At 40.0% G+C, this 14419-nt stretch overlaps 1 protein-coding gene across 1 annotated transcript in view; it reads right to left on the bottom strand.

Moving 5' to 3' along the window:
* Nucleotides 1-454: 454 nt before the first annotated feature.
* LOC135942329 (synaptotagmin-10-like) overlaps nucleotides 455-14419 on the bottom strand; it is a 39427-nt gene continuing 25462 nt past the window's right edge. The window contains exons 4-11 of the mRNA XM_065488381.1: nucleotides 11306-11431; nucleotides 9153-9307; nucleotides 9003-9090; nucleotides 8278-8358; nucleotides 8011-8131; nucleotides 3388-3559; nucleotides 1997-2197; nucleotides 455-1934 (exon numbers count right to left, since the gene is read on the bottom strand). Of these exons, the coding sequence (XP_065344453.1) occupies nucleotides 1931-1934; nucleotides 1997-2197; nucleotides 3388-3559; nucleotides 8011-8131; nucleotides 8278-8358; nucleotides 9003-9090; nucleotides 9153-9307; nucleotides 11306-11431 (948 nt within the window). The 3' untranslated portion in view covers nucleotides 455-1930. The remainder of the gene's footprint in view (nucleotides 1935-1996; nucleotides 2198-3387; nucleotides 3560-8010; nucleotides 8132-8277; nucleotides 8359-9002; nucleotides 9091-9152; nucleotides 9308-11305; nucleotides 11432-14419) is intronic.

Below are 14419 nucleotides of genomic sequence, written 5' to 3'. Positions count from 1 at the left end.
AATTATTAGAGCTGCAACCAGTAGTTGAAACTAGAACCTTATTCTGAAATGGAAAAATAAACAGCTCTCACTACATATACACCTGCTATACACACCGAGGAAGCTGCATCGAATTCTTCAGACAATTCCTCTGTGCTCTTTGAAAAGTTTAAAATATACATATTATGTTAAGTGGTAAAGATAGTATATATTTGAAATTATTTTTTAAATGGGTTTAATACGTTTGAGATTACAGGATTAATTAAAGAATGACACTTTCTCCCCCTCTTACTGTGCTCAGTAAACAAGAATACTGTATTAATTTATAATAATTCAATTATATTTTATTACGAGAGAGTAATTATTTTTGACAAAGACAGAATCCCGCGCCAAATGATAAGGTCGTCGTTGCTTATATTTTCTTACCCCTGCGTAGGGATTTAAAAAATTGCACATGTTTTGAAGGATCAGAAAAAAAAACAAATTTTGAAACACTGACAATTTATTTCTCTCACTAAACATTTTAGGTTTTTAGATGAATCAACATCAATCAATAGCTCAACATACATAATTCGCCCTAAATGGCACAAAATTACGCTGTTTGCTTTGCAGAAATTTTCCGTATTTCCTTACTAAAACATACATTTATCATTTTGTGCTAAACTTGAATTAGGAAAGCAATTTTTCGACTTTACAAATATATAATATACCAACATTTAAGGCCACATAACGTAGCCTATACAACTAATTTTCTGCATAATGCTGATGAAGACACATATTATCGTGTTATAATGTGCAGATGCGCTTTAACTGGACATATATTTATGCTGAACAGCCTAATCGTGAAATAATAATTTTTCCTTGACGAAATAACTACCCCTAAGCCCATTTTTATGACAGTCTTCAAGCGACTGAGAGCTATTCTCATCCAATTGTTTACTATTATGATGATTATGGTTCAACGTTTTTGGATAACGGGAAGTTTCCCCGCGGAAAGGGCGAGGATTTCTTAAAATTAAACTGTGAGCGCACAAATGCTAGCTATTTAAATCTTTCATTTTTAAAAATTTGTTTTAGAAAAGAGAAATTGCGTATTTTTTATTGTTGAACACATTTAGGCTGATAGCTTCAGTGGAAATTAAAAATTACCTTTACACCTGATCTTCATTCTCATTATTTATGGACAGCCTGTGATGAAGTTTTCAAGAATAATAAAAAAGTATTTCAGCTGTAATTTAGGAACTAAAAATCGTTCTCAAAATCAAAATTTGTTTGGATATATCATTAAGTTTAGAAATGCTCAGCTATCAAACTGTGCCTGTAATATTTTTCACAACTTGATTTTCATTCTCGTAGAGCTCGTTATTGTCTAATTGAAAATAATAAAATATATTTTTATAAATGTGTTCCGAAAGTCGCTTTGCACCAGCATTCGACGTTATATTCATCAGATAATCTCGTTCAATAAGAATAGCTTGAGCACCAGTATACGCTACGATCTAGCCCTTAAAATTACCAAAACATCAAAATCTACACGCTAAATAAGAAGCTGCGTTTTATTAAAAGAAACGATCAACTCAAGTCTCAAAGGCCTCATGGTGAAAAAATTCAAATACAAAACAAAATTATTTTCGACTATTGTCGTGAATAGATTCCAGCACGATTGCATGAAATTACAATTAGAGTTAACCCATAATTAATTAATTTAACAGAAAGATTAAGCGAGAATCCTAGAGAAGGAACTGACTGACTTCGAGACACTTAATTTTGCACAATTACAATTATCAGTGTGCCTGCTTCTACTCGCATTTGTGCTTTGCTGACTATGGACCTTTTCTATTCACAGAGAAGGCCTGTAAAAGGAGAAAACTTGCCACCGACGCCGTTAGGACGGAGAGACGTCCTCAAATTGCGCAGAAGTGAAGACCAACGCCAACCGTTCAGCATTTCTTCACCTGTCGCAGAGAAAAAATCTCAGTGTATCCCGTGGTCAAACATTGTTTTGTGGAATTCTTACCTGGTATTGAGGCAGTTGAAGCTAATAGGTGGTGACGAGGCAGACGCAAGTTGCAACGGGGGCGGCGGCGAGTCTTTCAGGGGGTGCCACTGAGCAACGGGACGCCGCGGACTGTCCAGCATCTGCAGCCAGTGCTCTCTTCCGAGACCAGTGATTTGCGCACCAATTCCCGTGCAACCGAGCAATTCATTTGAGCCAACTCTGCCGTTAACAAATTTATTCCAAAGCGTTAGTAAAATATCGAGAATGCCTCTGGAAACTTGTAAATTGAGTTGCATTATTAGTTAATTTATTTATCCATCTTTAATTGTTCACACTTTAAAATCAAATTGCATCAAAAATAAATATATTGACAATAATTTGAAATAAATAGCAAAATGAGAGCGAAAATTAACCTAGGGTAGAGAGCTGGTTATTGCACGGTTTCCAACCATGCCCAAAGCGAATCATATTATACACGAATTGAATTTTGCGCACTTTACCAATACATGTCGTAAAAATGAAGTTAACAAACCATGATTTGAAGTGAATTATATAATACGGTCCTCAAAGAGCGAGCACACATACGTTCATTTTGTTTTGCTTTGAATATTTCATTCGTTTAATTCACACATAGTTAATTTTTAGTTGATATTATGTTCATTTGCGAGCCACATTGATTTACTTCAAAGGATTCGCTATATTCACATCCTTAATTCAGCAAAATTACCATATTAAAAAGTATACAGTGCAGCTTTTTAATCTGAAATGAACAAATTATTTTAACTATGGCATAAATATATTGAGAGTTTGAACAGAAGCATTGAATGGAAAATTAATAGCTTTTTCGCAGAACTGTTTTTAATTTGCAGCTCATAAAGTGCCATGATTTAGTCAAAGAAGAAAATTTGTTGTCCCGTACGTGTTTTACCCGAAATTGGAATAATGCCCGAAATCGTAGTTCATGGAATACCCGAAAAAAAAATTTGTTGTTCCAAAATTGTATAGAAGAAATCATAGAAAAATAAAAGCATTGAGATTTTTCAAAGCAGACCAATGAGTTAAATCTTGCTTGGACACACAACTTTATAGCAGCAAAAGCACGTAAGGCCACATTATGTTCTTATTGAACACGACGCTGATTCTGCTCATTGTTAAATGCTATCTGTACAAGGTTAACCAAGTAATGGAAATCACAAAAGATCTAATTTTAAAAGTTCAATCAATTTTCGTTCATTTTCGGGCACAATCATTTCAGGCATTCCAGTTTCAGGCAAAATCAGGTGCATCGAGAATTTCAATGAATTTAACTACTCTATATGGATCTTAACCAGGGTAATACACGGCCGGAAATAAAAATGATCTCGCACGTTCTAGTACAAGACAGCAGTAATAAAAAGTGAGGAACTAACCTGTCATAATCGAGCACCTTGATGAGCAGACTAACATCATCCACGTTTTCCGCGGGCACATCAAAGACGAGCGCCTCGTTGTACACGGGGTTGAGGTTGGCCTTCTTCACACTCGTCTTGCGCTTCTTTATGCGGCGCCCCTGACAGATGAGCGACACCTTCACGTACGGATCTGTCGAAATACGAATAAAAGACGCGTCAGCATCCTCGATTTGGCAACACATTGGTTTGTATTGTCGCGAGCAAACACGTATTCTTTCCAATTGAAATAAACAGAGAGAAATCAAACAACACACGGAAAGGGATCAGATGGTAAAGTGTTGCTGTCTGTCGGTGCCGACGAGGCGAGAAAGAGGAGCAAGTCAAATATGTATGATCACGGCGATGAGTCGGCTTTTCGTAAGCTAATCTTTTCTCCTCAACTGGGATCGCAGACTTTGGAAAGTGTCTGGCTGGTTAATAATAGCACCTCGCGCGTGAAATCTCTCGTGTTCAAATCTGGATCCAGCCACTGTGGATGCTAATTAGGAGACTCGACTCAAGTTCGCGAGAGACACTTTGTGACGAAGTCTGTTCTTCCAGTCTCCGGAGGTGCTAATTAAAAGTTCTTGCCGAATCTCGAATTGGCGCCGGGATTAGAAACGGTACAAACTTTGAATGCAATTATTCTGGCTCTTGCATGATAAGCACTAGATCGCAGTTTTAAGGTCTCAATCATAAACTTATCTTTCGGAAATATAACCTTTTAAACTAAGAAAATATAAAGGGAAACTGATATCTGAAAAAAAGTAAAATATGCACATATAGAACACAAGAAATTAATTGAAAGACATGAAAACTACAAGTGCATGGGAAACACTTCTGGTAAACACATTTTGTGTAAAAAATATATCTTGCACAGCAAAATAAATCTCTCGCCACAGTATCCGATGCAGGATATTTTAAATTCAATTATAATTCTTAGTTCATTGTATAGTTTTCTCTCTTCCATTTTTTTTATATTAAAATTCCACCACTTGTTTGGTGATCTTAATAGTTCCCACGTTGGAATTGTTTCTTCACTGTTGAAAAATTTAGGTCAGCTTCAAAGAATACGCAATTTAATTACATTTACTACATCAGGAAAATGCATTTTTTTGCAACTTTACTGCTGTTATCAGAATGAAATCTCAAGATGCTTCTCTGCACGCTCGCATTTCTTTACCACCCTACAAAACGTGACAAAATTTAACACTCTTATATTTGCAGTGAAATATAATTGCTGCTGCCGTTGGCGCGAGATCAAAGAAGCATTAAATTAATTTGTTTCTCAATATTCATGATTAAAGCACCATACGCGCTTGGGCATAATGAAAACAGCAATCTCGTCTTCTCCATCTTAATTTCCACGGCACGTGCGCCTTACGATCCATCAAAAGCGCGTCTCATTATTATTTGCCAGCCTTTGTGTTTTCAGTTTATGTGTGTCAACACGCAGTGCAGCAGAGGGAACCACTTTCCCTTCTTTCATCTCGTGCCTGTAGCTCCAGCCTCTCCAGTGGGATCTTAATATTAAAGCTTGCACGCTCTAAATGACCTATTTTCGCCTCCCCCGCCGCGAACAAAGCCGCTTCAGCCCCACTGCGTGGACTTTTGCCTGAATTGCGGTGCGGAATTTTCATTGCTGCTAAAATAGGCGTGCAGCGGCTATGAACGATATGTATTCAGTATTAACCTCGGAGATCATTAACACAGCGAGAGCCATTATGCACTTTAGGACTATTTTTTGGAGCATTTATTGAACGAGCGTAGAATTAATTTATTTATGAATTTCAATTTGCTGACTGTTGTTTAATAGCATATCATGGATTTTACACTTGCTTGTTTCATGAACAGCGATATTTATAAAAGTCACCTTCGAATGTTTTCAAATATTGTATTGTAATAAATCTTGTAATTTTAAGTGTCGATCCTCAATGAAAGTGAATTTGTAAATTTGTTATTGCCGTTTGCACCCTTAACATACACTTGATGCTGCTGGAGGGGATTGAGGAAAGACTGCTCTTCACAGAATTATAGCCACACCATCTCCTGCCACGGCTGGCTTGCTGTGAGAAATTAGGGGTGAGTGTGTTACACGTCGCTGAGGGTGCCATTACGCTCCACCGCTCCACCAGTTGCGCGCACGCATCAATACAGATGCTCTTTGGATTTCCTTGGTACTGCCAACACAATGAGGCGCACCAGTCTTTCAGCACCAGCAAGACGAGTCTTAATCCGCAAGAAAAAACACCATGCTTTGTTGACTGATGCTCCACTTTACTCTTTTAGATAAAATTGACACAACTTTTTCTTGAATGAGATCGAATGAGGCCGCGCTTGAAAAGATTTCCTGGAGTCTTGTATTATTTTGGGCGTGTTCTAGTTTCAGTTCATTAACATCACACGGAGTTGAAAGAGTTAATCCTTGCAACGTGCAACCGAGTTGCGCGAGACTTAAGCCGCTTTTGCAAAACTGTACTAGCACTAGCTTTTGTAATATGGTAAATAAAAAAATATTATGAGCTTGACTAATGCACTTTCAACGCGAACAATGGCGCAAACTGCACAGTTTCCTTATAAGCTGCTGACAGAAGCAGCTGCCGCAGGGTGAAGTATGCAACCTGTTCGACTCCATTGTTTGGCGCGTTGCATAGCTCCACGAATTCCAGGCTCTCTCCAGCGGAAGAGGAGAGATTTTTCAAACATCTTGCTTGCATTGTGCGTCAGCGCACGTTTACGGAAAGCAGAGTCGATCCTTTTCAAGATTTGTGATAAGCACGAGCGAAGCACAAATACAGGAAATGAAAATGCCTCTTCCGCAGCAGGGAGAGAGTTGAAGAGGAGATTAATTTCTCAGTGGGCTACTCTCCAAATTACAAGTGTGCCGAGTTTGATCATGACTGTGAAAAGAGTAATTCACGCTTGAGTAATGCGCGCGGGTCACGGATAAGTTTTTTTTTTCATGGCGGCGCAGCCAGGGGGCCGGCCGACACGAAAAAGTGCAGCGATCAATCTGTCGTGTGCGGCAGCGACCAGTTGCAGATGCGTGCTTTTTGCCAGGTCCCAAGATTAATTATGATATTGCGAGGAGTCGCACCTTTGGGCGGAGTGAATAGCCCCGTCGGCGGCGAAAGATTGATTACCGCGCGCACCATTCGCTTCCGCCGTGACTGATCTCTTTAGCATCGACCCGTTGTGCGTGAAAGAGAGGCCGACACCGTGCATTCACGCACCTATCGCTGCTCTTTCATCTTAGAGGTGCTGCTGCTGCTGCATTATTGCCGATCGCATCCGCTGGGAGTCTGCCGGTGTGTTATTGAAAGCGGCCGAGAAAATGGAGCAGACCGAAAATCCGATAATTAGTGGAAGTAGTAGCTTTTAGTCTCAACTTCCCTTGAGGATGATTCCCGCTTTCACTCCGCGCACGCAGGAAAAATTCAATCTTCTGCTACATGTATCATCAAGGGGAGCACAACGTCAGAAGAACATTTCTTGAACATTCGGCTCAGCCTGAAATCTCAACGCCCAACTCGGCTTTTGGCTTTTTAGCTGGCACGAATGGGCTGCTCACGTCATCCGAAAGGGAGAGATAGTGCTTCTTGCAAAGATCAAATAATGTCATCGTCATATTTTGTGCTTTCAGTTTCCCATGAACGAAAAGATTATATTTTTTCAATCTAATTTCCGAGAACCCTGAGAGTTAAATGAATGTTATAAAAAATACTCATACAAAAATTAAGGATTGATCACTTCTTGCTTGATAATATCAATTAATTCCATTCTGAGAAATTATTAGTATATATGAATTAAACATAAATTTCTGGATCATTTCCAGCAAGCGAGAAAATGAATCTATGTTTTCTTCTAGCGCCCTGACTATAGGACTGTCTGTTTCGGCGGGTATTTAACCATCTTCAGCTCTCATTTACTGGCAGCAAGCTTGATTGTAAAAACAAATTTGAAATTACACGCTCTTACTTGGGAAAGGCATTCAAAAAACATAAACCATGAATGGATATTAAAAATACATTGGAAATTTTGTAGGTTGGTGATGTTTCCCTGTTATGTGCGAGTAATTTAAAACCTATTTTGATGAAAATAACAAGGAAGTGATAATTAAATTAGTTAGTGATTTTTAGCAGCTTGTTGCTGAAATATTTCCACATAGTAACATTAATAATTGTAGCTTTGTAAAGAGTGCGAGGCTGCCTGTGAATTCTGACGGAGAGAAATAATGTGTTTCGCGGCTAATGAGCATTCAAGTGCTCTCATTCTAGCAACTAGTGCGGCATTTCCAGCGGCTAAATCACAATGATACGATATAATGAAGAGCTTTTGCGACATGCTCTCTCGCAAAATAAATTTCTCCGGCGGCGGTGGCAGGAGGCTGGTGGGTGATTCGGTTTTCCGCCTCGTACGCATAGTCGGCAGGGTGAAAAGGAGCGGCGCAGGCGGAGGGAAATTAGTTTTGCGTTGCGCCAGTTGTCCTAGTAATTATCGACTCGTCTGGCGCGTTTCGGATACATAGTGTGGAGAGAGGCCATGCATTCAACCAGCAAAGTTAATTAGGGGCGGTGGCGGAGGAGGATATAATGTACGCACCGGAGGAGCCGGTGATGTCCATGGCCTTGAGATTTCGCGCCTTGATGACGGTGACGGTCAATCGACCGGCGGTCGGCAGGTAGCACAGCGACAGCATCAGCTCGCCCAACTCTTTCTTCTCCTGCGAAACAACAAGCACGCATCGCGTCGATTAATTAAATGAGTGGAATGCTGCTGGACGCCCAGAGTGCCGGGCATTCCGGCCGTGCGCATAATTTATCACGCAAACAAGAGCAGTATACATGCGAGTTAAATACATATATTTACCTGCGGCGTGCTGATGATGTTCATCGTAAATTCAATTTCCTTTTCCAAATCGCTTTGGTCCAGCAGACCTCTGAACACGACCTGTAACGGACATTTCAAACAAAACAGATATCAATTTATGCTGTTTTGTTTTGTCAATTCCCAGTGCGCAATGAGATGCTTGAAACGTAATAAAACATGAAGTTGCTTTGATAGCCCATGTTTTCTGTTTGAAACATTTTGAATATTTTAAAAAAATACGAAATTATTCACTTTTGTTGTAAACTTTTTGTTAGAGGGGTTAGAGTCTCTGGTAAAGCGAGTGGTGGATTTTATCAACTCCCCTTTTCTTTTTTGATAATCGATTAAGGTATTTCCTCGTTTTTGACAAATTCTGAACTTGATTCTGTTGCTATGGATTTTGTTTTGCAGGTTTAGACTGATCGGCTGAAATAGCTTGCTGTTGTTTGAGAGCGTTTGATATAGTTTTCCTATGTAAAATTTTTCTCATTTTCAACATCTAGTTCAACATTTTGATCATTAAAAATGAAAGATAGCATTACGAATTTCTAACCAGAAGTAATTTGAAAACACGGTACGTCAAAGGATGAGGATTCCTCGCTGCGTTCATTTCATAATTACTCTACATCAAAAGCCGAGGTCAATAACTTGTCCTCAAGGGTTGCGTATGATTTATCACAGAGAGTAATTAAACTTTAACAATCCCCAACTCCTTTACTCCTTACCTGACCGATGATGTCATGCCTGGAAAAGCGGTCAAAGTCGTATACGGAGAATTGCAAGTAACGGTCGCCCAACTCCTCAAACGCAACACTGCCAACATTGTAATTAGTTGCGATTAACGTAAGCTTCAAAGAAATTTGCTTCAGTCTGACCTGAATATGAAGGTTTCATTAAAGACGGGGTTTAAGTTCTTACGGTGGACCTTGGTCTGAAATTTTCTTTTCCGGTCCGGCAGGAGCTGCACCTTAACGTACGGGTCGCTGCTGCCCATAAAGTCTTTGATGGGAAGATCGTGTGCCTCCAGTATCTGCAAACCAGATTGAGCGTCCGCAATGAATATGGAGATGAATACTAGTGGGCATCGCTCTCGTTTATAAAATTTAGTGGACGGTAACTAGAAGTCTCAGCCGCGAGATTTAAGGCGGCGGCTGACAATATTTTAAACGTGAATTTTGATGGTGCTTAACATTTTTTCTCCGGCACTTTTTAATTTTTGACCCTTTTTCACCGGCGGCTATACTAACAATAACAAATAATGGAATTTTCAGCCGTTTTCCCACATTTTGTGTATAAATTATAGCTCTTGGAGACTGGATGGGGCTGTGTAAGTGGATGTCAAAGCGATCCCTGCAGATGCGATGTCAATTGGCCGAAATTCACAACCCTCTTGGGAGCAGCAGTCAGGGGTGCGTTTTGCAGTCGTGCTCTTGGAGGAGTGAAAGGCTTCCGGCCGTGCGACTGGCGTTCAAAAGGAGGAATCAAGAGCCCTCGACTCATCAAAAGGAATTTCAATTTGTGCGAGGCTTCAGTTTCATGAGGTGTGCTCGCCGGTAGCGGCGGGAGACGGAAAATTGAGGTCCTTGCGTGTGCGGACAAAGCTGAAAAACAATGGACGCTTGGGCCGGATGGCGAGATAAGAGCGCAACAGAGAGAAAGAGCTGCGCGCGGAGAGAGCATTTACGGTCTCGCCTCTCCACACTAAAAACCGCAATTTCTTGTTACGCGCGCGATATTTCTGCGCGGCGGTCTATTTATTTCACTTCTGTCACATCCATCGCCGACGTTATCACCGCCGTGACAAAGCTTGCGCTCGGTATTGGTGCTGCTTTATGATTGCTGAGTGGGTTTATAGCATGCTATATCACTGACGACCTGTCACAACGGATTGCCTGCCGCAAGAAACGCCACCGATTTTTATCTGCCGCTTGTGATTTGCAATGCAACAGAAACTGCGCGCTGACAATCGGAATAATCGGCAACAAGCCAAAATTGGCTGCGAATTTTTTCGCTTCGCAGTAGCCTCTCGATAAAGACTGTTGGTATAACAAAAAATGTCTTAATTGCACGTCGACTTATTTAAAAGTGCTTGATTATAACTCGCTTTGAAACCTAGTTATATTTTACAAAAAAGAAAAAGAAATTGATTCAAGTTAACTAAATGTTTTAAAAGGTGATTGTAGAAAAAGGTTTCGTTTTTAGTGAGCTTTTAACAGAAAATTTAACTCGTACAATGCTTTTGATCAAATTAACCAAATAATTTTTTTAAAAGGTGGAAAGATTTTTATTCTTAAATGAGAAATTCTATTTAACTCAAACCGATGTCAGCACCTTATCATAAGAAAAATTACAACAATTATTTGAATCAATCGATAAAATCATACCAGAATGTACTGCCAGCCGAAGTCAAGGACTCCCTCCCTTTGCACTTATGGCAAGTTATCAGTTTTTTTTTATTGTTTGTGATTCCGACTCATTGTCAGTGCAATGAGAGATTATATAATGTAATTGTTGCTATATTTTGCTAGTTATGTTGCCATTTCTTGCATTATTTCCCTTTGACTTTTATGAACTATCATATATGTATGGAATTTTGGCAATAATATATACAATCTCATAACTGATGCTTAGATGGACTCTCGGAATGATTTTTCCTTCGATGAACAATCTGTACATGCTGTACACATGCTCTACTTATGATAAAAGAGATATTATGCCACATAATATTCGCTCTTGAGTGCAAAATGAGATTTTTCCCCTCTTGGATCTTCCTCGAGTGGACATTTCTTCAACTTGCTGGCCAAAAATATTGTGTTATCCTCCACATACTGCACCAAATAAAATAGTAAAACACATATTATGAACAGGGAAATCGAATGAAAGCTAGTTTACTTCACTGCTTTTCGCAAATTGAATTCTCTGCCGTTGAAAATACGGAATCCCGAGAAAGGAAGATGTCTCGAATCAGATTAGCTGGGGGACATTGAAATGCCAAGAAAAGAACGAGGAAAGGATTAGCGTATTTCACCTTGACAACGAGGCCCTCGACGTCTTTGTCGTAGCGAAGGGAGAAGCTCAAGGTGCCGCACGTCTGCACGTTGTCGACTTCCTCGATGGCCGGCTGCAGACACATTTCCTTGGCGTACAACTCCGGCTGCAATCGCAAAATAAAATGGGTTTAGAGTGAGAAGTGTGCACGTTGGTCAGAGATGAACACAAAAGAACACGATAGCGTCGCGTTTACTCGAGCGGAGGACATTAAATCTTGCTGTCTGCCACGAATCAGGAAATGGTATTGGATTCTGGTGAGCAGCGAGGCGAGTCACACAAAATGCATTTATCATGAAACATTTATGCCACCTCAGCAATGAACGGGTAATATGATTGGCAACAATAATCATGAAATGGGAAGTAAGTGATTTTGATTGAAGTTTTTTTTCAAAAGATTTAAATATTAATTTTTAACGCAGAATTTAGGGATTCTTTTTATGTAACAAACTATATAAAATTCATAGAAATAGCAAATTTTATTTTGCTTGGGAAATTATTCTTTCTGGAAATTAAATCGCTTTTTGTGAGAGCACCTTATTTATTAGGAAAGCGGATTCGGGAAAGCTCAATCCTCGTCACAGAAAGTCTTGTCTTGGTGCAAATAATGCACTAAAATCAGGGAGTGCAGTAAATATTTTCGAATTTTTGGGAAGTCCCAGAATTCATTCAATAGTTTCATTTTCAGGAATTGCCTCGCTTATCATTATAAAAAAGATGTTTAAATTTGTACGGTCAGTAGTCTGTGAGTGAATTAAAAAAAACTACGCAAGGAGATCAATTGAAACGCTGATTTGTATTGTAATTTCGGCTAATATCAAGCCTTATCCGAAATCATGGCTATTCTGCGCCCGGCACATCTGCGCACGGACTGACCGAAGAATATTTTCTAAGGAGCGAGCATGGCTCGGTCACACTCCCTATAACCGACTCCATGACTCCGTTTCTGTCTCTTTTGCAGCAATTCATAAAATATCTCTGGACAGCAGCGAGTTGCCATCCGTTTGAAAAATAATCGGTCACGACAAAATTCCAAAACCTCCAGAGGGAACGGGTAAAATGGGAATAATAAACATCAATTTAACATGTTAATATTATGATTTGATTATCATGGTTTTACTAACGCACAATCTAATCGAATCAGCAATGTTAGCATTCAATTACGCGTCGATGTTGCACAGCAGTTGCTAGATTGACGTGTAAAGTACGCTTGATTAAATTTCAATTATTCTTGCAGGGTAAAGTTCCAACAGCACACACAAGTTCATTTGCAGACTCTGACGAAATGTGCTAGTTCATTATTTGAAGTACTTTGCAATTTCAATTAAACTCTAGACTCAGTAGGTTGGAAAGCGGTTTACTTCTAATCACTTGCGATCTGGGTCAATGCGAACGTAAATATTGTCTCTTATACAATGAGTATATTGCTGACAATGAGTTCTCGGGTCGATTATTCTTCTTAGTATTTATCCTGCATTCATGGAAATGGTTCTCCACCTTGTTGCGTTGGTCCACATTTCAAAAGAAAAGACCCACATTAATGAAACGAGTGTAAATGTTTGCGGCACGAATGCAAATGAACCAGGTGCTCCACAAGCACTGTGCTGGTACCTGCAGTTTTTGCTCTCATTGTCGGTGCTCGTGCATCTGCCATCTGCCCCCTCATTTATCTATACGCGCTTTTTGTTTGAGAAGGTAAATATAATAATTTGCTTGAAAGCTAGTAAGATAAATTGTTTTGAAATGCATTCCAAGTTTAGAATCAAGCAAGATATTTTAAAAATGTGTAATTTGAGTTCCACCATGAAACATTTGATTCATAATTCTGAATATACAAAATTAGCATGCGCTGATGTTTTACAACAGCAAGCGTATCATTTACACTGGCGTTCCGACGTCAGAAATAGAACGCAATAACAGCCTGCTTCCAATAAAAGGGTGGAGTAATGACCAATTGATTGGTATGCATGCTCTGCGCAACCGTGTAATGCTGATGCAAACCGCCAACGGATTAATAGCACTCGATTTTTCCCTGCCGCCCCCGACTAATGCGGAATGATGTCCTTGGAAAGGAAAAATAGGTCTCCGCCGAGCACATTAAGGTGGATTACAAACGCCGAGATACACATCATCATCATCATCATCCCCGACGAGAAGCACTCCTGTTGCTTTTGCTTGCATGTTTTCCACACAATGATTGATCCACTCCAATTTATTCGGAGAGGGCTCCTGCGAGTCTCGCAAGGCGTGCAAATTTTTCGCCTTCTACCTAGTGCAAGCGGCAGCGGCGCCGTTTTGACTTGCAAAAAATCGCGGAAAGTGAAAAATGAGATAGCAGGTGCTCGAACAAAAATGACGTCAAAATGAAGCGAGGAGATAATTTTTATGACGGATTGGATACTTAGGAATATTAAACTGAAAGTTAGGCCTTTTTTGCAAATAATGGTCACTGTAAAAGAGCATCTTTTAACAACTATGCTGCAGCGCTTTTGCAACTTGCGCGTTGCACTCTGATGAAGCAGATTTTTTGCGAATAAGAAAATTGCATTTCTACCGGTGTGCAAACTTAATTTGCTTTGCCGCTCCACTTTCTGCACACTATGAAAGTTGCAGATGAGACTCGCTGAGTCGGAAGGAACGGCAGGCGCCGACCGTTGAATTATCTGCAACCAGCAAAGCAGCACTCTCTCTCACACGTGCCCCGCGGCAAAGGTACAGACGCAGCCAAAGGGCGTAGCAATTTATAACGCAACACCGCACTTTGCCCCATTTAATTCCCCAGCGCGTGCTGCAATTATTCACCGCCACTTGATAATTATTTCGTTATGAATCACCACCCACCTGAAGACACATTACTCCACCCGAGCTGTTTTCGTGCATATGCAATAAAACAAAAAGTGGCAAGGTGCTTTCAAAAGCAAGCGTAGCGCTCAGATATCAGTTCAAAGGATGAGGCAGCAATTGTTAGAACAGCCAAAGTAAGTTTGTTTGCCGACGCAGAATATACACTAGGCGCCAGCTTGTTGTGTTTTCCAATTTTCTGCTCACACAAGTCGAACAGAAATTGAGTACAATATTTGCCCGACTCATTCGG

Source organism: Cloeon dipterum, chromosome 4 (assembly GCF_949628265.1).
Source record: "Cloeon dipterum chromosome 4, ieCloDipt1.1, whole genome shotgun sequence".
NCBI classification, from domain to species: domain Eukaryota; kingdom Metazoa; phylum Arthropoda; class Insecta; order Ephemeroptera; family Baetidae; genus Cloeon; species Cloeon dipterum.
Note: the sequence above shows the minus strand (reverse complement) of the source record. Positions and strands in the feature narration are given on the sequence as shown.